This window comes from Lutra lutra, chromosome 14 (assembly GCF_902655055.1).
Source record: "Lutra lutra chromosome 14, mLutLut1.2, whole genome shotgun sequence".
NCBI lineage: Eukaryota > Metazoa > Chordata > Mammalia > Carnivora > Mustelidae > Lutra > Lutra lutra.
This window is the reverse complement of record NC_062291.1, coordinates 22,404,251-22,429,636: the sequence shown is the minus strand read 5'-3', so window position 1 is coordinate 22,429,636 and position 25,386 is coordinate 22,404,251. Positions and strand designations below refer to the sequence as shown.

Below are 25,386 nucleotides of genomic sequence, written 5' to 3'. Positions count from 1 at the left end.
CCTCTTCTGCTTTGTAGAATATATAAGAACACATGGAGTCTACAAGAAGCAGCAGGTTCCACACCCTTCCTCTAAATGTAGGGAGGGACTTCTTTCCTTCCTTCCTTCCTTCCTTCCTTCCTTCCTTCCATCCATCCATCCATCCGTCCTCCTTCTTCCTTGTATTAATCTGCTAATACACTGTTAGAGCTGCCATTAAAAAAAAAAATACTACAGACTGGGTGGCTGAAACAACAAACATTTATTTCTTCAGTTCTGGAGGCTGAAAGCTCAAGATCAAGGTGATGGTAGAGTCGGTTTCTCTCGAAGCCTTTCTCCTGGCTGGAAGACAGCCACTTTTTCACATGGCTTTTCCTCTGTGCATGCATCCCCGGTGTCTCTCTCGCAGTGTTTATATGAGCCCAATCATATTGAATCAGGACCCCACCCTTAGACCTCATTTTCCCTTTAAAAGCCCCATCTCCAAATACAGTTGCATTGGGGGTTAGGTCTTCAACATATGAATTTGAGGAAGACACAATTCAGTCCGTAATGTCACTCTTGGGTATTGTGAATAATATTGCTATGAATAAGGTTGCACAAATATCTGTTTGAGTCCCTGCTCTCAATTCTTTCAGGGTATCTATGCAGTAGCAGAATTACTGGATCATATGGTTGTTCTATTTTTAATTTTTTTTTGAGGAAATGACATACTGTTTTCTATAGCACCTGTACCATTTACATTCTCATGTCATCATTTCTTAATTTTCAAAATAGTTTTGCTCTTTTTTGAAAGGTCACTCTCCAAGGTCTGCCAGTAGGAAGTTTGTCTGGGATTTTGTTTGTTTGTCTCCCAGATGCCTAGAACTCTTTTCAGAAACTTGGTGCCCTTGCTTCTGTGTAGCTCCTGTCAGAAACCTCAGGTTCTTACTTTCACACTCAAATGCTGGGAGAACATCCCGGAAAGGAGGAGGGAGCAATAAAAGGGTGACCCGATCTTAGGCAGATGCCTAATCTGAACTGTGGGTCCTCAGTCAGCAGCCTCTGAGCACAGAGGAGGTTTGTGCCTTCATCTCTGAGCACGGCAGAGGAGGTAACTGGAGCCCATTTAGTAGGGAACAACTTTGAAAACACTGCTGTGGGCTCGTATTTATTTACATCAATAGCATGGATGACGGTACGTGTGCCGGAACAGGTATTGTGGGGGGGGAGGGGCCCCAGTGTGAAGAGATGCCGGAGGTAGGCACTTAGGTGAGGTAAGGCATGAGGGTATATATGTGGGTAGGGGTGTGTGTGTACCGAATAGATGTGAGAGCGGGAGCTGAGTATGAGGGTGTATATATGGTGTGTGTATGGTGGGGTGTCTCTGTGTGTATGTGTATAGTAGGGGATAAAAAAAAGGTGAGTGTGAAGAGTAGGAATGAGAGTGTATATGGGGTTATTTGGAGGTTAAATGTATGTGCAAGTAGTGTGAAGGTATGGGGTTGGCATGAGGGTGTGGAGAACAGGGGGTGAAGGTAGGGTAGGGTATAAGGGTATGCACGGGATAGGGATGGGGATGAGTGCATGAAGATGTGTGGGGAATAGGGGATGTGGAGGGTAGGGTGTGAGCGAGTATGTGTGTACTGGAGGGTCATAATAGGCACAGGATCAAGTCTCCACTCCAGGTGGCCACCCCTGCCAGGAGCTCTGTGGGTGGAGGAGCTGCTGAGGCCTGCAGAGCTTTCCTGTTGCAGGGGAGTGGCACCCCTCCAAGGCCTCAGGTGTGACTCACTTTCACCTGGTCAGGGGAATTAATTTACTGGGCATCTGCATCATGGCAGGATACGTGCGTCAGTCTGCATGACTCTGTTCTTATTAAGAACCATGGGAGAAATTTAAACTGAGAAATGAAGGGGGTGGGGAGGCGGTTGTTCTGGGAGCTAAGAAATTGCTTCTCCCTCAGTGACCAAGGCCCTCTCCCTTGCTTCCTCCACCCTGCTTTTGATATAGGCATCTATAGCCATCCCATGTGAGGGAAGCAACTTCAGAAGACACACATGAGTGCATGCATATACCCTCCCAGACACAGATGTAGATCAGGGAGCCCAGAAGCACCTCCCAGATGCCAGGCGGCCTCTGCAGCAGTAACTCTTTATGCACTGCGGTCTGCTGCAGTCTTCGTAGTTAAGGGATGCTGGCTTTTATGAATGGTAGCCTGGGAGGGGCCTAATGTCACTTGCTCCTGATGTCAGCACAATGAATGAAACACTTGCAAAGCGTTCCCCAAGCACTCGGGGAAGCAGATACCATCTCAGATTGGCTCCTTCTGGTGCAGCGTCTCCTGCTGACGAAATCACCAGTCCCGTGTGTGACAGACACATAAAGCCATATACGTTAGGACTGAAATGAGGCAGAAACTGAGGCTGCATTTGAAATAATGTGTATCTGATTTTGGTACAATCAGCTCTACCTGAAGCAGCTGGAGCTGAGATCTTCCCCCTGCCAGGCGCTGGAGGAAGGTGTTCTGCGGAGCTACGGACTCACTGTTGTGTATTAGGCAGTTACTTAGCTAGCCCGATGTTCTGCTTTTGCTGGCAGAATTCCTTGCTGAAGCTCCAAGCCCTGGAAACTGATCTGTGCTCTGCATTTTTGGCAAACCAGGAAGAAGCTGCTCAGGTGCACGGACTCAAGGACCCAACCCCAGTGTCGACCCAGAGTGCGCCTGCGGAAGGCGCGGATGCTGCAGGTAAGAGGCTGGGCTGGGGACAGGTCTTCACGTGTACTGTCAGGATAGTTCAGCTTCTTGCTGCTTTCCTAAACCTGGCCTCCTGTGGGGAAACCATGCCTGGTGCAACAGAAAAGCTGAAGAGGTGCTCGAGTTGTAGCGCGGGAGCTGAGGGGGAGCAGGAGGCATCAAGGCGTGTGCTGGTATAGAGTATGCTCTCCAGCTGGGGGCCAAGCGTCAGACTTAAGCATAAATAGGTGTCCGGTGAAAAACACTCACCACAACTCCTGGTCCTAATGAATTCCTACTTGGTTTTCTGTGACAAACAAGTGGTGTACTTATTTTCTATCACTGGATGTAGATAATCTGTACTGTCTTGATACTGATAGTATTTTTGAGGTATTCGGTGATAGGAGAGTTTTAACATGACTACTTGCTTTCTTCTATTACCTGCTTGTAAGATGATTCAACATAGGCAAAGAGGAGGTGAGCGGTGTAACTCTTTCTGATCCTATGTTGTCTTTTTCTGTCTCAATTTTGTTTTCCTGCATTAACTTCTATGTTGAAAAGTCTCAGAATTGATTTCCATTTGTCTGATAGTTTCTCTGGTTTTAACCCCAGAGATGGTAGATTGGCTAGTAAGCAGAAGGCAAATTAATGCTTCCAGAAAGATAGTTAGGAAAGAAACACTAATTTATATGAGTAGAAATGAGAGCACAGCTTATCTTTTATAACCCAGATGGGTAAGAGGTTTATAGACTGGTTTCTGGATGGCTGATAAAAATAGGATTAGGTGAACTTGCTTCATGAGATGTCCTTTATCTCCAGGAACTGAAAGAAGAGATTTAAAAAGGTAATGTATTTCAGTGTCATTATTAATAGCTCATTTAAGATATTACTGGTTAAAACAGATCCATATGGTCTAAGTAGGTAAAAACATCATCCCAGTGTTTATTAAGTATGTTAATTAATAATTAAGTGTATTAATAATAGTTACTAATACTCTTAGTAGCTTTATTACTATTGAAGATTTTTGTGCTCCAGGCACTAAGTTCTTTATATATTTTATATTAAATCCTTAAACTAATCTGTGAAATAATATGCTTCACGATAAGGACACTGAGGCCTAGTATAACCCTGCTGGTAAGTGGTAAATTATTTCCCCATGGATGCAGGTGGCTAGTTGACTGTCCTTATTTTCTGATGAGCTCCCCTTGCTCTGCTAGCCATCCATTATGTTTTGATGAAAGGCAATAAGAGGGGGCAGGACCCAATGTCAATCCAATTAGAGTTTTAAGTCAGATTATTAGAGACACTTTTCTTCTTCTTCCCCCAACCCCAACAAACACATATAAACACATAACGAAGTCTTAAGCCAGATGCAAATTCATCTTTGAGTTGTCTGATGTTTTGTATAGCTACACAAGTATCTGGAAAAGAGTTATAAAATATTTGTATGATATATATATATATATATATTTTTTCTATTTTAAATCATGACTTTTTTGCGTGTGTATGTGTCATAATCTCCAATGGTCAAGAGTAGTTTTGCATTTTCTCATTCTGGATGGACAGGATTTTGAACAAGCTTATTAACACTCCTTGTATAATGGAAATACATGCCAAATTTTTGTAGAAATTGCCCATACCAAAGGAACAATCCATACATGTCATGTTAAGTGTCAAATGGCAGAAATGGACAGAAGGCTCCTTACAGAGGATGCTGAATTTCCAAAATGTAGGTGAATCTGAGGTGTCCTAGAGCCCTTCCAAGAGAATCTATGAGGATGAAAGGTTTTCATTCTGTGTGTGTGTGTCCACACACTAGTTAAGAATATTTCTGGCAAGTCTGGCAAGTTTTCAAAGATAAAATCCATAAAATCTTGATGTTTTTCACCTTCGTAGAGCTTATGAATAAGGAATCTCATGTCCAAAGTGACTGCATAAGAGTGAAGTAGCTCCAGCCCCCATATTGGACCTTGTAGTACTTTGACATATATCTTCTCTCATTTTCTAATAACACAATCTCGAAACCACTTGCCAGATGTTTTCAGGGACCTAAAAAGTCTCTGCATTTGGCAGGGATATTGCCAATGTGGCAAACATTTGGAATAGTTTTTCACAGATTAATTTATGGGATCATTGGTTCTCATTGGCTTCCAAAATGAGTGTTTATAGGAAGGTCATATGTATACATATATTTTTACATTTAATTAATTAATTAATTATTTTTGATCATATATTTCCTAATCCATGTGTCACTCAGAAAGAAGAAATGTTTGCTCATCTTAAAGGCTCAGGGACTGTGAAAGGATTTCTAGAGCGATCTTTGACCACCTCGAAACTAATTTTTATGTGTATAAAAATCCATGTTGAGAGTGTGATCACATAAGATTAGTATAAATGACCATAAATCTATAAAGGATTATATAACTTAAAATTTTCTTCTTCCCAAAGCCTAGCATCTAGCCCTGAACCTTACATGTATATATCTATTCAATTAGTAATTGTTGATGTCAGTAATTGGTATAACAAAGACAAAACCCAACAGGTGATTTTTACAGAAATATCTGGATATAATATGCTACCAATTAACTATTAAAGGCAAACATTTATAAATATAAATTGATCTGACTTAAATAGATTTCAAGCTTACTTTAGACTCAATTAGGGCATGACAAGTAAAGTATGTAGGCATTTGAAATGGTCTCTTGAGATCAACGTGTGGGTTTTAACTTGGATTTATAGGTTACAAAGGTCAGTTCTTCCTAGTAAAATATCTGAAAAGCATCTCCATTCTGGAAATGCAGTTATAAACTGCCCTTGCAGCAGAAACACATTTCATGGCACCCCTGGAGGAGCACTGGGTTCTGAATATTGTTGGTGAGCCTTCCTGCACGTGATAATTACCAAGAAGCTTTTCACATATGGGGATTCTTAGTCCTCATCGCTGGGCAGTCTGAGGTGGAAGTCATGTGATCTTTATATTTCTTAAACACTCCCAAGTAGTGGGAACCATTATTAAGTGTCTTGAATTAGGAGGGAGAAGGTCAGGTTCTCTCAGGTTCTCTTTGATTCTGCTTTGCCTCAATTTCTTGGATGACTTAGACTTATAACTCAGGGTCTGTGACCAATCAGCTCAGTGCACTTACTTTAGGAAGAGAAAGGTGCTCAAGCACCCAAGTCCTCAGGTTAGAAATGTGTGGGGTGGGGACATGGACCAGGGTTAGGGCAGATTTGGGGGATATAGAGACCCTTAGAAAAAAGTGATAGAGAGGGAAGCAGCTGCTAGAGGACTCTTAGACTATACATGGGGTTATCAGTTGTCATGGTTTGCCCAGGAATGTCTAAGTTTTAGCACTGAAAGTCCCACATGCTGGGAAATTCTCAGTCCCAGGCAATCTGGGATAGCTGGTAACCCTACCTGTAGGATGCAAATTGCATATTTTGAGATGGAAATCCCCTCCACACTGAGACTCAAAATCCCTCTGCCTATATCAATAGCCTCTTAAAGCCGAAGCAAATCCTTCCTCTGTGGCATTAGTAAGGATCTATTCTGGTGTTGTTGAATTGAAAATGGAATGAACATTGTCTTTTCAACTGCTTGTCATTTTCAGAGTGTGCAGAAGGACTGTTTGTTCTACATGACTAAGCATAGTAACCCCTGTTCTGTCTGAACATGGGTGATTGATGGTATGGAGTTTGTAGCAAAAGCTGTCACCAGAGATAACTGAAGACTTATTACTAGAAATAATAAACCACAGCAGTTTCTAATTAATTCTTTTGTTATAAAATCTTGGTTTTCAAACTTTTTATTTGGGTAAGAGCTTTGTTCCTAATGTTGATCATTAGTGAGAGCTAATGTATATAACTATTTATAGGATATCATTATTCCCATGAGGAATTCTGCATGGTGTGTAGGTCGCTTTCTTATGTCCAAATTAAGATGGGGCAGAGTTAAAGAGAACCTGAACTTCTCTCTTATATTTTAAGACACTGTCGACTTGACCAGATGTTACCAATTACTTGGGAGGACTTATTAAACTTATAGATAGATGTCTTGGGCTCTCCACCCTAAAATGAAAAATTAAAATGTAGAGATAAGGCCTGGAAATTCCTATGTTTGAAAAGCTTCTCTGGTAATTCTGGGGTACAGAGAGATTCAGGAACACTTTCTGGAACACAGTGCTCTAGTGTTTCTCTAGGGGGCAAGAAATGTCCACCTCTTCCTGCAGGTGGAGTTTATAACTGGCCTTCTGGAACATGGGGGCATCTCACGTGTCTGCTAGGTGTGTTATCCACCCAACTTGATGTTCTATCCTATCTGGCAGTGACCCCACACAGTGTTTGAAAGTTAGTAAGAAGAGATCTCCATTACTTCAACCTTTTAAGTGCACCTAATTCCAAATATAATTTAGAAACTTTGTTCTTTATGGATCTATGTGTATGTGTGTATGGTATTTCTAAATCCTAACTGAAACTTTTTTACATTTTTGGTATGTTACACCTGTTGCTTTAACTAAGAAATGGCTACCACCATAGAAAGTAGTACTTCATCTTTTTGTCCTAAATTAGTTCCTTTCAGCTAGGGTTGATTTTTTTGCATCCACCTGCCCACTGCTCCCCCAGGCATGGGGATATTTGGCAATATCGAGGGACATTTTTGGTATCACAGCTGGAAGATAAGTGCTACGTCTAATGAGATAGAGACCACGGTTGCTGCTGAACATCCTACAATGAACAGGAGCCCTCTGTGCCCACCTCTGCTTTCCCAAAAAAGAATGATCTGGTCCAAGATTTCAATAGGCCAAGGTTTAGAAACCTTCCTTTAAAAGATTTTAAATGCATAATTTCATCATTAGCTTTCATTTGTGTCAGACGTTGTTAGCTGGATCTTCCTCTTTTATCTTCACAACTTTATGAGGTAGGTGCCATTATTATGGCCAGATGAAAGATGAAGAAATAAGCTTGGAGATTTAGTATAACTTGCTGAAGGTCCCACAGCTACTGAATGGTAGATGTTGGTAAGAAACAGGAGGAGGGGAAGGGTTTCCCCAGTTAGACTCCAAAGTTTAGTCCTTCACACTATGCTATTTGCTATCCAGTCTAAATATTAAGTAAGTCCCATAGTTCTGATATTCTAGAATTTGATATTAAGCCCATACCCTAGGTATATACTCTCTGCTACTGTTTTTTTTTTTTTTTTAAGATTTTTATTTATTTATTTGACAGACAGAGAACACAAGTAGGCAAAGAGGCAGGCAGAGAGAGAGGAGGAAGCAGGCTCCCTGCTGAGCAGAGAGCCCGATGCGGGACTCGATCCCAGGACCCTGGGATCATGACCTGAGCCAAAGGCAGAGGCTTTAATCCACTGAGCCACCCAGGCGCCCCTGCTACTGTGTTTTGAAAGTAATGTGCTGTCACCCTGAAGTGACCTAGATTTGTAGTTGATTAACCCGTTACAAACCCTCTTTTCATAGTCATTTCAGCTCCTGTGATCTAAACCATCTCCAGAACCCTGTGTGTTTCTTGATATGCATTTACCTGACCTTCATAGCAGATTCCAGATGGAGTCAAATGGAATTTTATTTATAAATATGATAACACTAGGAGAAACTGGCAAAGTGCCCAAGGGATCCCTCTATTTTTTCTTACATATGAAACTATGATGATCTCAATTAAAAAAATGTATACCTAAAAATATAAAAATCATGGGCATGAGAGTGTTTTATTAATTACAAAATATTATGCATGTTGGATGGTTTTCTGAACTCTTCCTAGGGATCCATACTCTTTTCTTGGCTTTTATATCATAGCACTGTTCCATTAGAGGTCCAAAATTCCCATTCCATACCAAACTGATAGTTTAGTGCTTATTAAGAGTACATGTGGTCCATATACACTATGGAGTATTATGCCTCCATCAGAAAGGATGAATACCCAACTTTTGTAGCAACATGGACAGGACTGGAAGAGATTATGCTGAGTGAAATAAGTCAAGCAGAGAGAGTCAATTATCATATGGTTTCACTTATTTGTGGAGCATAACAAATAGCATGGAGGACATGGGGAGTTAGGAGAAGGGAGTTGGGGGAAATTGGAAGGGGAGGTGAATAATGAGAGACTATGGACTCTGAAAAACAATCTGAAGGGTTTGAAGAGGTGGGGGGATGGGAGGTTGGGGGAACCAGGTGGTGGGTATTAGAGAGGGCACGGATTGCATGGAGCACTGGGTGTGGTACAAAAACAATGAATACTGTTATGCTGAAAATAAATAAAAAAATGATTAAAAAAATAAAAAAATAATTTATACTGGGATCTCTAATAAAAAGTTTGAATTGGAACAAAAAAAAGTATTTAAGAAAACACTGAGGAACACATGGACTTTTGGAATTTCTATAATAATCATTTCTTGAATGTGAGGGGTCTGAATTCACTTGCTTTTAAACTCCTTTGTTTAGGGGCGACTGGGTGGCTCAGTCTGTTAAGCTTCTACCTTAAGCTTAGGTCATGATCCCAGAGTCCTGGGATCAGGCCCCTTATTGGGCTCCCTGTTCAGTGGGGAGTGTGCTTCTCCCTCTCCCTCTGACTGCCACTCCCCCTGCTTGTGCTCTCTCTGTTAAATAAATAAATAAAATGTTTAAAAAAAAAAAGAGTACATGGATAGTTTTCTCCAGCTGCATTGCCTACTGTCCACATTGAAGGTCATCTGTTGCCATTGAGCCCCCTCATGACTTGTGAGTTGCTTCTGTGGTTGCTTAGCATTTTATTCTTTGGAAAATAGGAATATCATCTGCAAACTCAGACTCAAGACTCTATTTCCTCCTCCATGTCATTTTTGAAATGTAAAATAAGATTAATCCAGGATCCATTTGCAAGGATTAGGACTGGCATGTCCATCATAAAGATATTAACTCAACTCTGTTCTTTGCTGCATGTTGTTAAGTGGGTTTTGTAATCCACTGCAAAACATTTAGCCCAGTCATCATTTGGTTTTGTTTTTAAATAACTTCTGATATCAAAACCATGCCATGAACTTCTTGAAAGCCCAAATAAATCACATCCATTTGTTCTGTCTTGTTCAGAAACAGTTCTTTGCAGAACTTGATGTGCAGGTTAAGTGATCTTGGACGGATGATTTGATCTGTACATCAGTTTCTTTTTCTTTAAAATGGGAAAAAAAGAATAGTTTCTACTTAGGATTATTTTGAGAATAATGTAGCATAATGCATATGAGGAACTTAGCACACCCCTCTTAATAAATGCTCAATAAATGTCAGCTATTATTTTTTAAAAAGCTGGGCATTCTTGCCATAGTCAGAGCTTATGTGGCTTTTCTTCCAGTTGATAATGCTTAACATTTGTCTTTATCTACTGTCATAATTATAACTACTTTCAAGGTGTGAAATGCCATTAGTACTGTTCATTCCCTAGGTCCCCTCTGGAGTCTTGCCTATGATTGACATTACACTAATTCCCTTCAGCAAAAGACATTTATAACAGCAATAATCTATAGAGCTGATGGTTGAGTAATTACCTTCTATTAAAGTTGAAACTACATTTGTTACCATAAAATCTATCCTGTGCTAAACCTATGACATAACTTGCCTGGAAGTGATCTCTACTGTTAATAATTTTTCTCTGATGCTCTTATAACCATCTTCATAGTATCTGAAAGAGGGAACTTCACACTAATCCCTTGTTTTCTAAGGAAAGTACTTTGTTAATTATTTCAAGATTTATAGATGACAGTATATTCTCTGAGGTTGTTTCTATAACTATAGGGAAAGAAAAAAAGTCCTATAGCCTAAAAAGCCAGGTAATTATTATTTATTTTATTTTATTTTTAAATTTATTATTATTATTTTTTAATTTTTAAAATTTTTAAAATTAAAAAAAAATTTTTTTTTACCAGGTAATTATTTTTAAAAGGATTTTTAAATTCAGTTTCTAAGGCAGGACTGTGGTAACAAGTTATCCCATTTGTCCTTGCTACAACACTTTACAAAAGAAGATTCTGTGGTAGAAGAGGCTTGCCTGGCCAACGACATAACAATTGTGAACAAGTGCGATCTCAGACTAAGTCTGGGGCTCTAACTCAAGAGTCCAGGCTTTTAACTAGCAGGTTGATAGTCATTTTTTGAAATTTAGTTGATTTTATTTTTAAGAAGTTTTAGGTTTATTGAAAATTGAGCAAGTGGTACAGAGAGTTTTCATATATCTTTTTTCCTTTTCACACAGTTTCCCATATATTTTGGTCATTTTAAACCTTTCTGAATATTCCTTCTTCCATGCTTATGACACAAGTACAGTCTGGAAATGACCAATGGCATGCCCAGACACTTGGTGTCTGACACTGTTCTGGGAACCCCCACCCTACCACCCCTAAGCCCAGAATGAAGTACCTACACTGTCCCTTCCAGTTCCCTGAGGATCATAATTTTCTGTGGCTCTGTCTTTGTGGAGTTCTGGGACTAACTTCTTAGACTAATTTTTCCTAACTGACACTGGATAAGCCTAGTAAAGAACAGCCCCCCCACTGAAGATTAGAATTTCCTTCCTTCTGTCTTCCCATTTGTTTTGTATATTCAATTTTCCTTTTGCTTTGCAAAGTACATCTGCTTTTAAATGAAAATGCTTTCAAAAATAGCTTGGTATCTTAAGAGCAGATTTTTTTCAGCTGTGCCACTGATGTGGTCAATTGTGCAGGAATTAACTAGAAGACCTGGAGAGCTGTTTAGGCTGAACAATAATCAGAGCACAGCATCTAGCTTTCTCTGTATATCAAGAAAGTACTTCCAAATCTTGGACACTGTTATGGATGACAGTGGCTCTTTCCCAGGTCCCACAGCTCAAGCAGAGCTCTGTAACCTGAGCATTTGATTCTACTTTTGTGACACAGGGAGGGGGAAAAATTGTTCATTGGCCTTGCTATTTCCCTTGGTTATTTTCTCAACTGTTCTTTGGTAGTATGCATATAGGCAAAAGGATGAATAATGTGCAAAGGTTCATTTAATCACTGGTAGATCTGTCTAGAAGATTGTTTCTTCTTTCCTCCCTGGATTGGACGTTTGGTTTGGTACTGTATAAAAACTGCCTCCAAAAATATGAATTACTCTTACTTCAGATGTCCTATTCCAAAACAGTGCAAAGAATGGATTTCTTCCCTTTCTCATTATGACAGGATCTGGAGATCTTGCATCTGTCCTCGGTGTAAGTCATGTTACCGCAGCCTTCATACACTACAGTTCTGATTGAGGCTAGAAGTAACTAATGCCTGAACATGTCAGTCTTTCATGGGCTAGAAGTTGATGTTCACTCCCTGTTTCCTCTGTGCAAATTCAGTCCTTGTCACCTGCCTCTCCTTCCTTCTCGTCCATCCCTACCACCTCAGCATCTCTTTGTTTTTATACTTCTTCTTCCCCTACAGCTTTCTGGCTGCTTCTCTTTCTCACCCAATATCTTGCCACTTTGTGTTACTTTGTCTCCATTCATTCTAGTTGTCTTTACTGCCTCTTTTCTTTTACCTTGGGACTTTACTTTGCTAAGCTAGTTGTGGTATGAAATTAAAATGTATTTAAGACATTTAATTTTGTCTAGGCACTTAAATTTATTGAATACTATTTTTATACTGAAAATTTGTGAGTTCAAACTCTTTGCTCTTCCCAAAATGATACCAGCATGTTAGTATAATATAATAGTGCAGGGTATAAACAACATGTTAGCCAAATGACAATGTGATTTTCCTTTGGTTAGGCCTTTGTTGATACAACTTTTTTTTTTAACTAGTGGTTATTTGTTCCTTCTTCTTGCCATTAAGTCTATAAAAATATTTTAAAAAAATCTTTAAAAGTTTTTTTATGAAACTGTTTATAAGTTATGATTGGACTTAAAAGATAATCAGTGACAATATACCATGAAGATTATGTATTTAGGCACTTCTATGACTTGAATGTTATGTTTACTTGGGAAAAGTGTTGTGTATGTTAGGTATAATTGTAATAACTCAAGAAAACAATATTCTGAAATTGTCCTCTTATAATTTTCTAGGAAACAAGAGGGATGAGATTAAATTGGAAGTCCTCACAGGGGTGCCTGGCTGGCTCAGTCAGTAGAGTGTGTGATTCTTGATCTTGGAGTTGTGAGTTCAAGCCCCACATTGGGTGTAGAGCTTACTTTAAAAAAATGTACTTGACAATCGGAGAAAGACAACTATCATATGATCTCCCTGATATGAGGGATAGGAGATGTAACATGGGGGGTTAAGGGGGTAGGAGAAGAGTAAATGAAACAAGATGGAATTGGGAGGGAGACAAACCATAAGTAACTCTTAATCTCACAAAACAAACTGAGGGTTGATGGGGGGAGGGGGGTTGGGAGAGGGGGGATTATGGACACTGGGGAGGGTATGTGCTATGGTGAGTGCTGTGAAGTGTGTAAACCTGGTGATTCACAGAGCTGTACCCCTGGGGATAAAAATATATGTTTATAAAAAATAAAATTAATAAAAAAAATGTACTTGATTATTCTTATAGTAATCATGCAGTGAATAAAAATTCACACATACACACACATAAGAACTACTCACAAACCTTAAAACCTAGATCTTCATTTACTGATGGAAATTTAATTAGAAGAAGTAATAAAAAATACAGAGGCAAGGAATAAGTTTAGATTTGAGTTGAGTGAAGGTTCTTGATCCCTGTTGTTTTCTGGGTTTTAGGGAGAATTTGGGGATTTTTTTTGTTGCTCAGCTAACCCAGTGCCCTAATCTATTAGCCTTTCATTTTAATTGAAATTAATACATTGACTCTTTCAAAATGAAAATGAGGCTCACAGCTCTGCCTCCCACTATGGAAGGCTGATTGGGGGAAGTGCATGTTGAGATCAAACTCACCGGGACTCTGACTTCTGAGCTCCATACTTGCATATAATCAGGGCCTACTGGGCACCTCCAGAGGATGATGACCAAAGTGCCTCTTCATGTATCCAGAACAGCCAGCTCCTCTCCTAAGTTCCCTAACTAGGTAAAAGGTAATACTCTAAATACAAAACAACAACAACTAACATTGGTGGATTATTATGTCCCCTCCCCCAGGCACTGTTCTAAGCTCTTGAGATTTCTTGAAAGTTGTTTGGGGGATTAATTCTTTTAATCCCCCAAACAACTTATGAGATAGATACAGTTGTCATACTACCCTAAAACAAGGCTTTGGCATGCAGTAGATGGTTAATAAACATTTGTTGAATGAATGAATTCCCATTTTGTAGATGGGAAAGCTGAGAATGTAATAGATTGAACAATATATTGGTCACACATATGGGAAAGCTGAGAATGTAATACATTGAACAATCTATTGGTCATACATATGAGGTCACACATATGAGAAAACTGGGACTTGAATCTAGATGTTTCTGAGCCTATATCCTGTGCTTTTTTTTTTTTAAAAGATTTATTTATTTATTTATTTATTTGAGAGAGAGAGAGAGAGAGAAAGCAAGGGGAGGGGCAAAGGGAGAGGAAGAGAGAATTTCAAGCAGACTTACTACTGAGTGCACAGTTCCACATGGGGCTCGATCTCATGACCCTGAGATCATGACCTGAGCTGAAACCAAAAGTTGGTTGCTTAACTGACTGAGCCACCCAGGTGCTCCTATATCCTGTGCTTTTATCCATGATGGCAAGGTGGCTCTTGGACCTGCACAGAGTGCCTACCATAAAACCTAGTCCTGCTTTCACAAATTTTCACAAATTTCCCTCCCTTCTAAATCCCACATGTTTCTGGTAGCTGTCCACAGAATTTGGCACTGACTGGAGTGCCAACCACATCCCACTCAGTAACTTGGCCAGTTATATTAACCCAGAATCCCTCCTCATCTGTCCTCATTCCTACCCCACCCTTTCTAATTTTGGAGGTACTTCTTGTCCCCTCTTGGTAGTCTCCAAGAAAGCAAGCTCACCTGTCTCCCCAAATTTAGTTACTGGAATGACTTCAAGCCTAGCCATGTCCTCTCTTTTGTGACTCCATAGCTAACCCCTTTGTACCTCAGGTGCTCAAATTCAACATAGCTATAACTGAACCCATCATGTATCCATCAGATGTTTTCGGGTTGTTTCTAGTTTTTGTTTTGCTGGCCCTCTTTGGGTGAGGCTGGGTGAAAATTCAGATGCTTGTACCTTGTTAGAGTGTTGGGCATACTTCTGGCTCATCTAGCTTTTAAAACCAACAAAGGCTGACATTTGGCATTTGGAATGTACCTGAATGCTACCTATAAAAGCCCACCATGAAGGGCATACCCAAGAATGCAAATCTACAAATCCATAGGACTATGGCTAATTCATTACTCAATTAGATTTCAGCAGTGTGTCTCAAGTGGTTGCAGGTAGAGATTTATTTGAATTTTGAATCACTTTAAAAATTCACATTAGATATATTTTTAAAACTGACTTATTCAACAGATGTAATACAGCATCTTTTTCTACCTGGGGTTGCAGCAAGATCAGAAGTTGCTCTTGGCCTTCACACACTGATGATAATGATTTCTCTGTTCCCTACTGCTTAGTGAGTGGGCTGCCAGAAACACTCTTTGGCTCCCATAGTCAGAGATGTGGAGTCTTCTGTCATGAGCACTGGTCAGACCTTCCCTGGTGCTAGCATAGTTTGTATCTCCTTCCACACTGAATTTAAAATGAAGATCTTATTACTATCATCCTCATGTGGTTGTTATGAAGATTAAATACATGCAAAAACTCTTACAAGTTGAGGACATAGTGAATCACTCCAGAAAGATTACATATGATTTTTCTTATTTACAAATAACTGGGAGGAGGGACAATATGTTGAGGGATATATTGGTTCTCATTCCCTGTATTAACCCCATAGCAACTCTGCATGTATAGCTGGTGTTCAATAGGAGAGCATTATATTTAATTCCTTATTCTGATGATAATAATTATTAAAATGATGGTTGTCATGGTTACTGTGTTTAGCAGCATCTATGCCTTATCTCAGTGTTTCACCAATATGGTGCATAGGCAAACGTTGTTAGTTTTAATAGGAATTTATTTTAGTGTGTATCACTAAAAATAAAAAAGACCACACACATCAAATTCATTATTTCTTGGCCATAATACCTAAGGAGAAGCTGAAATTAAAAAAAAAAAAAACTATGGGTTGAAATTTGTCTATCTAAAATACATAGTAAATATATTAATTTATATACAATAGGTGCTTTTCTGCTCTATCTATATACAGATGTAAATCTTTTTTTTTTAAAGAATGATGAGTTTTTTTTAAAATTTTATTTATTTATTTGACAGACAGAGATCACAAGTAGGCAGAGAGGCAGGCAGAGAGAGAGAGAGAGAGAAAAGCAGGCTCCCTGCTGAACAGAGAGCCCGATGCAGGACTCGATCCCAGGACCCTGAGATCATGACCTGAGCCGAAGGCAGCGGCTTAACCCACTGAGCCACCCAGGTGCCCCCAGATGTAGATCTTTCTTGACTTACAATGGGGCTACATCCAGATAACCTACTGTAAGTTGAAAATATTGAAATCCAAATTGCTTTAAATCTACCTAGCCTACTAATCATCCTAACTTAGCCTAGCCTACCTCAAAGTGCTCAGAACAGTTATATGAGCCTACAGTTGGGCAAAATTATCTAACACAAAGCCAATTTTATAATGAAATATTAAATATCTCACTTAACTTATTGAAAACTGTACTGAAAGCAGGAAACAGAATGGCTGTACGGAGAATGGTTTTAAATGTATTGGTCGCTTACCCTTGTGATTGCGTGGCTGCCTGGAGCTGTGGCTCACTGCCAATGCCCAGCATCACAAGAGAATGTTGTACCCTATGGACCCTCTTCCTACCTCCACTTCAGTCAGGTAGCTAAGGACCCAAGTACCTCCACTTTGGCTTTATAGAACAGCCCTAAGAGACTCGTGTTAGTATTGACTTTAGGGCCACAGCTGAGCTAAAGGGCTGAAGGCCTCAGACCTTTCTCATTTCAACAAAACACACTGTTCCCAGGTGCATGCTAAAGATTCTTTTCTTCCCCATTGTTACCAAAAGATTCTGCTCAAAAATAAGTAATATGAATAAAATGCATTTCTTCTTGGGGCCTAGTGGCTTAAGAAAGGATTTGGTAGGGAACCTGTATATCTCCTGGTGGGTTTTGAAAGGGATTGTTGGCGTATGTTGTGTTTTATTGATTAGTAACTCTTACTCCTGCTGTTATTCCTTTGGGCTCCTGCTGAACCGTGTTTTCTGGGTAAATTATTCTTAGCAAGGGTATTGCCTGGGGTGAGTTGTCAGACACAGGAGCGCTCCTTGCTTTCAGGCCTGGCCCCACCTCTTCCCCAGTCCGAATCTCATGCGTTTCTGACCAGCCTCAGCCACTGATAGACTGCTGTCTTGAGCTTCAGAGGCACAATAGGAGGCATTATCTTGGCTCCCAGTCTGTGACTCAACAGCGAAGAAGCCAGTTGAAAACACACAAGGGATTAGACCTTTGATGTTACAAAAAGAAAATTGCATTTCAAGCTCTGGAGAACATGAGCCATTCTAAACCTGATTAAGAGTCATCCAGCACCAAATTTTGATAAATGTTTATTTTGGAAAAGTGGATTGCAGGGTTTTCAGATTCTGCTTATTCACCCAGAAAACATTTGTTTTCTTCTTTATTTGGGATAGGAATAAGAGAAAGCCTTGAGTTGTCCTGAGTGTTTACTGTGCAAAATTGAGGAGTTTCTTTTGGCTGCTGCTTGAATAACTATCTAGAGCTCCATGATGTAGATAGAGATTCTCATCCTGGCCACTCTGAGCTCATTTACAGGGGGCATGATCATAGAATTCAGGCACAGACCTAGCATCCTACCTGGGGAGAGGGTTTGGAGCACATTTTTTTTTTTCAAAATTTATTTATTTGACAGAGATCACAAGCAGGCAGAGAGGCAGGCAGAGAGAGAGGGAGAGGGAAGCAGACTCCCTGCTGAGCTGAGAGCCCGATGTGGGACTCGATCCCAGGACACTGAGATCATGACCCGAGCTGAAGATAGCGGCCTAACCCACTGAGCCACCCAGGTGCCCCTGGAGCACATTTTGTTCTTGTTTTTTATTTTTGTCAAAAATAAAATGACCTATAAAATTTTGAAAAAGAAACAATCATTCCTAATTCTTCCATGCTTCATAGTTGCTAAGTAGCTTGTTTAATCTTTTGGTGCATTTATTTGTACACAGAAGTGTATGCTTTTTACATAAAATGGAATCATGTCTGTTTTGTTTCAAAATCTGTGGTTTTCATTTAGTATATTCTGAACATCTGTCCATGTTGATAAGCAGAGTTCTCCATCATTTTTAATGACTGCTGAATGATTTTCTATCCATGGCCTCCTCTCCCTCTGTAAGTCCTTCACACTCCTGCCTTCACTGGCATTCCTGTTGTCCCTTCTCTTCCTCATAGTCTGTCCTCTTCTGCTTCAGCTCCATTTATTGTTTCCTGTTTTTACTGTAACATTCTTAACACACCCTTCAACATATGCAAATAATATGAAATAGAAGGTTTTTGTAGTTTGGGGCTATACTGATTTTATAATTCATACCAAAATAATTTGTGTTTCCAGTTTTGGTGGTGGTGGTGGCGGCTTTAATATTTTCTGCCCAAGTTCTCTGAGAACAAACATGACAGTAGTTTGAAAGCCTTTCATATCCCCAGAAGGAAGAAATGACAAAGAGGCAAGACATTATAATGAATGTTTATGATCTTTACTTAGGAACATGACAGTCTGAAGGCCTCTGTCATGTCTAGGTCTTGATGATTTATCTTGTTTCCTCAGACCCTGCACCAGTCCACAAAGATGGGCAGAATGAAGCAGACAGTACACCAGAAGACCTCCAGTCTGTTGGGACTAGCAGGCTGCTCTGTCACATCACTGATGGTGACAACCCACTGTTGTCACCACGATGCTCTATCTTCAGCCAAAGCCAGAGATTCAACTTAGACCCTGAATCAGCCCCTTCTCCACCCAGCACTCAGCAGTTTATGATGTAAGAAAACAGTGTTTTGTTATTATCCTCATTTCATACAGTTTTTCAAATACTACATTCATGACCTGTAATGAAGTATATGTCTGAGATAGTGCGAACATGCTTACGGAATGCAACTGGGAGACCTGAACAGTGAATGTTAACAGTCTGTACTTTCTAGTTGGGAATGCTGTGTTAGGTCCTGCTGTCTCAGGAGGAAATGGTCAGGGGAAGCAGGATACCCCAGGGCTTGCATGTTTGGACGTTTTTGGTGAAATGACCGGAGTCCTACGTAAGAATATGTATATGCGGATACCAGGAATACCCTTGTTGGTGAGCTTAATATTCTTTCCATGCCCGATAGCAGCCTCAAGGGATGGCCTGTGGCCGTGCTTGGGAGTTGTATACCTCAATTTCTTCTTAGATTCTAGAAAAATGGTGACTTACAATGGCTGCCCTCACCTACCACCCCTCTCCCCGCCATAAATTGTGAAACTGTGCACTTCTTTTTTAATTCTACAAATAATTTTGACGCATAGCTAAAATGAGTGTTCCTTGATTGAAAATATGTGCAGGGAATCCCTAGTTTCCCCTTGGCAACTTCTGTGGTCATTAATTAATTTATCCAAACCTGAGCACACAGGCTGTCTATTGGTATACTCGAGGGAGTTAGTGGATTCTTCTATTATAAAAGATGTGCCATGTGAGAGGGTGAATTAATTTTCTGGAGGGGGTGGTCCATTCCTCTTATCAGATTTGCAAAGTCTCTGTTGTGTTAATATATCTTCCTTATAATGTTATTAGGTGGATCTCATGCAACCTGTCAGAGATGACACCACAGTAGGATGTTTCCTTTGGTTCTAAATTGGCCTCCTCCAAGCTTTAGGAAATACATTTCCTGGTCTAATATTCTGACATTTATATGCTAAAGTCTCTGATGGCATTTTCCCGTAATGGAATTCTGTGATTGGTAGCCTCTGTTAATAAGAAGATGCCACCGTGGTAGACCCAGCAAATAACAGACTGCCCTTTCTGAGAATCCTGGAAGCTTGGTTTGGAGTCCAGTAGCAATGTTTATGGGACGACCATGGGTTCTGATGATTCTTCCCTGCAATTGTTATAGGCCCCGGAGTTCTTCAAGGAGCAGCTGTGGTGATGGCAAGGAGCCACAGACCATTACCCAGCTCACCAAGCACATCCAGAGCCTCAAGCGAAAAATTCGGAAATTCGAAGAAAAATTTGAACAAGAAAAGAAATACCGGGTAAGGGCCCTACAGTTTGAAATAAGAGTGGATTGTGTCAGAAGTATGTGGGCTCTTCTTTACTTCCTTTTTGATTACCCCTCTGTGCCAGGGGACAGTTGTTTCCATTTGCGACCCAGGACGCACCATAAATTGAGTTCCCTTCCTGGATCTGTGATTCCTATCCTCACAGGCTGTAATTTGATCCTGCAAAGATATCTCCTAGTAATGGATTTTATAACTCTTGTTTCCAAACTGATTCGATTATTGATACTCTTTTTTTTCCCCCTGAGGAGCACTACTATCACTGTTTCTAGGACTGAAATTTGGAAAGCTTTTGAATTATGATCTTATTTTTTTCTCTAACCCTTTACTATTTGCAGTTTTGTAAGGACCTATTAAGGACCCAAAGGTCAGAGTCTCTAACTGAGAACAGAATAAGGGAGTCTTCTTTGACATAAGAGTACCTCTGGTTACCTAACAAGTGACATCTGTTCAGCTCATTCATAACGATAAACCCCAGTCCATCCTTTCCGGTTAGACACCAGTCTTCACGCTGGTGTTGCAGTGTTGTAATGATGAACCTTTTCTTTTATTACATGAGAAGCAAATAGAGAGGTAAGTGTCCTTATGGTCAATGCTAGTTTCATTTATTTTCCTTAACGGTAACCATGGCATAGACAAAAATCATATGGATGTAGAATTGCACAAAGATATTGGGTCTTTGGCAGAGGGCCCAGAGAGCTTGTTATCAGAATAAAAGAGAATAGGGAATAATGTCTCATACATCTTGAAATATTTAAAGGCTCACTAAGCACTTGGTACAGAGATAAGTGGCACATCTGAGAGTGGAATAAGATCTGGGGCGGGAGATGAGAGTGGGTGATATTCCACTCCCCCATTTTTCCTATCCTGTTTCCCACAGTGACTTCAAATTCACTAAAAGACGGGTATACGGAGTGATTTTTTTTTTTTTTAAGCTTTGTACAATAGAAAGAAAAAATCAGACTGCTTTTCGAGACAACCTTAGTCAGGGTGTTGAAGCTTCTCTTCTTCCTCAAAGTCAAACAGTGACAGCTGTTATTGTCTTTTACTTCATTAGAGCAGGAAGGCACTCTACACATAAGAGGTATAGACCTTGATTTTACAGATAAGGAAACCGAGGCCCAGAAAAGACTTGTAACATGCCTTAGGTAGTTGTATTCTATCAGCTCAGACTGGTAGATGAAAGATGAGTAGGTTTTGCAATGGAGGAATAGAAGTAAACTTTGTTAGTGTCCACATTTTTGAAATTTCTAGGTATCTTGAGGGAAGCTGATTTCCTCCATTTGCTGCTGGAATGTGTTTGGATCTGTCATACCCTCACATCGGAAACAGTAGAGTAACCACTATGGGTTTCATTCCCAGGTCCTGTTAATACTTATTACCTGGCCGTCCTTAAATCGGGCTGATCTGGATTTGAATCTGGCACAACTTAGTTAGGAACTTTGTGACTTTGGACTTGTTAATTTAGCTTTCTGAGTCTTAGTTTATCCAACTGCATAGTGAAGTTTATATTAGTAGTGATTTCTTAAGTTTGTGAGTATTAAATGAAGGAGTGCATATATAATGGTTGTTATAGTGTTTGGCACAGAGAAATATGTGGTCCTAGATATAATTAACTTTTTAATCTATTTGAGTGACGTTTGATCAGAGTATCCCAAAACAGCCTCTGCCTTGTCCAAAAATGAAGATAAATTGTACACATTAATTCTTCACTGAATGTTTCTACCTGCAGCCACAACCCTGGATTACTTCTCTCAGCTATAACAGCCACCCAACAGGCTATCTATTTTGGAAAAGAATTTCTGCTGGCACTTCCCGTCCCTGTCTAGAGAAGTTTTTGAGCTGGTGCAGACACATGCCCACACAACTCACTTAAACATTCACAAATGTAGAAGGGTGAATTTGGGAGCAGTGGAGGAAGACCTCATGGTCACCACTGCCTCAGTGTGTATAAAAGTCTCTGGTATACCGGAACCTTCCTTGTCTTAGGGAATGGGGCTTCCCCTCACCCTTCCTGCTGGGGCACCAGGCTCTGGTTAGAGGCTTGACATGTTAATGGACTTAAATTAAATTAGTTTTTGAGTGTAAGGATTTTCTTCCTGGCAGGCTGATTGTGGAATTAATAGCATCCACAGCTAGTGTTTTAGTTTGAGCTCCTGCTGGGTCTCTGTGCTAGTCCAGTGGCCTGATACAACATGCATCTTTCCCTCTGTTGAATGTGACCATTTTACATTCCTATCCAAAACCGTGTTTATTTCTGATGGACACTGGGGAGGGTATGTGCTATGGTGAGTGCTATGAGTTGTGTAAGATGAAGCACAGACCTGTACCCAAGACAAATAATACATTAGATGTTAATTTAAAAATTTTTACATTTAACAATCATTACCCTTGTGGAGTTAGAAAAGGCTGTTTGAGCCAGATGTCCACTATTTGTGAAATTAGAGAATATTGAAATTAGAAGGGATCGGTCAGTATTATTTCTCATTTGATGTTTGAAGGAACTGAGGCCCAGAGAAGGGAAATGACTTCCCCAGGATGACACAACAAAGAATTGACCTGGCCAAGACAACTCAGGTCTTTTCAATTCCTAATCCAGATTTCTTTCTAAAGGTCTTTTGAACTGTCTTTGACAGGCCACAGATCTGGTCCAGGATATCATCAGTCATGTGCCTTGGAGGTCCCATTTTAATTGAACAAAATACAGCTAGTTAGGAACTTTGTGACTTTGGACTTGTTAATTTATCTTTCTGAGTCTGTAATTTCTGGGTTTTATTCTCTTGGGGTCTATTAAACTGGGATATTTCAGTTTAGAAGTTAGAAGATTTGAAGATCCACAGTGTGTACATGAAAACTTTCCATGTGATTTGAAAGGTGCCATCCTTGTGAGCTTGATTTAAACTCTTTTGAAATCTCCCTTGGGAGTAGGGAAATAAAAAATTCATTTCAGAAAATTATTTCGGGCTTTAAAATATTTTGTCAGAAAAAGAAATCAGCCTTACATTTTTCCTAAGTTCTATTTGCAGTAGTGAAAGCTGACTTCTTAGGTGGTTTTAGGTTTTTGTTCTTGTTCTTAACATTACTTAAGAAGATGGTAACTGTATAAAGCTTATCTAGTGAGAAAGATGTGTTCCAGATGAACAAGATGTGTTTTCAGATCAGAGTGGAAAATTCTGTGAGGATTTTGAGAAACCAAATGTAAAATATTGGCTGTCCATATAACCAGACTGTTACCCGAAACAGCACACTAAACTGTATATCAAGGAAGTGGCACAGTGCATCATTTTGGCACATCATGGGTAGGACGAGGCTAAGCTATTTTGGAGGTGTGGCCTCGTGTCACTGTCCATGGTACTGAAACCAGGGCTTCACTCATGGGAACCATCCATACCATCCATCTGAGCTTCCCAAGGTGGGGGTGGGGGGGGTGGGGGGTGGGGGGGGTGGACAACACTGTTGTTTTCCTTCAATCTTCTTTTCCATCTTGATTTTAAAACTATGGTTTTTACATCACTCTAGAAGTGACAGAATCATGACCTGTGTTTCACAATTAACATACTTAATCCCATGTACTTTTTTTTTTTTTTTAATTAGAGAGTGCCTACGTGTGAGCCAGAGAGGGAGGGGCAGAGAGAGAAAGGGGGAGAGAGAATCCCATGCTGAGAGTGGAACCTGATCCTGGGCTCAGTCTCAGGAACATGAGATCATGACCTGAGCCAAAATCAAGAGTCAGACACCCAACCAATTGAGCCACACTCCTAATCCCATTGATGGGATTTGATGACCATGCCATACAAGCACTGTTTTTTCCTTTGAACCTAGGAGGGACACATTTCTCTCTTGATGCCTTTCTCTCAACAACTAGCTGATGTTACACAGACTTAGTGGATCCTTAAACAACATATGGCAGAGCCCCTAGACTTAGTCACTATCAATGTACACATTTCTGGTGATATTATAATTATGATCAGGGCATCTTGAGTATTCCTATATAATAGTCCTTGTATATGCTCAATTCAGAGTAATCATCAATCTTCCTGAGCCTGCATTGAAGTTAATTGAGTGGCCTTGATTTAAGAAAGATCTTACTGACCTACGGGGGTGGAGGCTAAGTATGTTTGGCCATTCTTCTTTCCTTGTTTCTCTTTTCTGTAGAAAATCCATTTTTATGCTAGGAGAATAAATCCAGAAATCAAAGTGAATGATTTTTTTTAACAGAGTCTTATCCTCCCAGAATAAAAAATATATTCTTATTGCCACATACAGGTTCTATTAACTACTTGGTAAGATGTACATACTCCTACATATATGTTTGTTGGTGAAGACATATCTAGAATTCCTGTGAAAGTCTGGTAGTAACATTACTACTATCACCACTTCTAGTAATAACATCTGTAATTCTAGTTAACACACCTAACCTACAGTGCATAGCATATGCCAGTAACTGCTTTCACTGTTTCAGATGCTTTTATAATTCTAATCTGGTAGATGAAACTGAGGCTCAGTCATTTTCCCAAGATCACACACTTAAGATTAAGTTTTACTTTAATGCTAGCCCAGTAGGATACTGAGTCTATAATGAGATGATTAAAAATATGGGTATCTCCCTGAAGTACTGTCTTCTCAGACGGTTGTCAAGTTTTAGAGATCCTGGGGTCTCCTTTCTCTGGGTTTGTGGAAATGACTGGTAGGAACTATATCCTCTAGTTTGTCAGTATAACCCAGACAAGTGGTGGTCATAAACCATGTGTGTGAGTACAGGTAAGGGAGTAAGCACTGGCTTATATTAGTGCTTAGGTACTGATATGAAGAAAGGTCTGGTACTGATATGAAGTCATCCACACTGATATGAAGAAAGGCCTGGCAACCAAGTGTGGGTTGTGGGTGGCCCACAGGGTGACTGAGGGTTAGACTGCAGGGGACACTGGAATGGTTGGGACTATATGAAAAGTGCTGAGTGACTAGGCATATTTAGAAACAATGCCCTTGTCAAGGACAAAAATGTGGAGGAGGTCAGGAATGTTTGCTGTGTTTTTCAGAAGGAACTCTATCAACTGGAGTTGTCATATCTGAATTTCTCTCTTAGGTTCATATGTCTCTGACCTACCTTTGTGTTGTCTTGACTGTTTACAATTTTTGTTTTTCCTTTTATCTTTTTCTTTTCCTCTCTCCCTTTCACCTTCCCACCCACATTTACCCTCCCTGTAGCCTTCACATGGTGACAAGACTTCTAATCCTGAAGTCCTGAAATGGATGAATGATCTGGCTAAAGGCCGTAAACAACTCAAAGGTAAGGACCAGTCAAAGGTCTCTTTTCCCAGAAAGGAAGCAGTTAAAGTATTGATAATGTGCTCCCAGATGTTGTTTTTTTTTTTATTCTTT

The 25,386-nt window shown here is 40.0% G+C and overlaps 1 protein-coding gene across 8 annotated transcripts in view; it reads left to right on the top strand.

Annotated features, from left to right (window-relative positions):
* The window catches only part of FAM13C (family with sequence similarity 13 member C), a 146,041-nt gene that overhangs the window by 103,651 nt on the left and 17,004 nt on the right, over positions 1 to 25,386 (top strand). For 3 of the 8 annotated variants that reach the window (XM_047702716.1, XM_047702710.1, XM_047702709.1), the window contains 5 exons: positions 2,560 to 2,707; positions 12,737 to 12,793; positions 18,529 to 18,739; positions 19,842 to 19,980; positions 25,213 to 25,294. In XM_047702716.1, coding sequence (XP_047558672.1) covers positions 2,560 to 2,707; positions 12,737 to 12,793; positions 18,529 to 18,739; positions 19,842 to 19,980; positions 25,213 to 25,294 — 637 coding nt within the window. The remainder of the gene's footprint in view (positions 1 to 2,559; positions 2,708 to 12,736; positions 12,794 to 18,528; positions 18,740 to 19,841; positions 19,981 to 25,212; positions 25,295 to 25,386) is intronic. The other 5 variants (XM_047702715.1, XM_047702714.1, XM_047702712.1 and 2 more) reach the window with 3 other exon arrangements.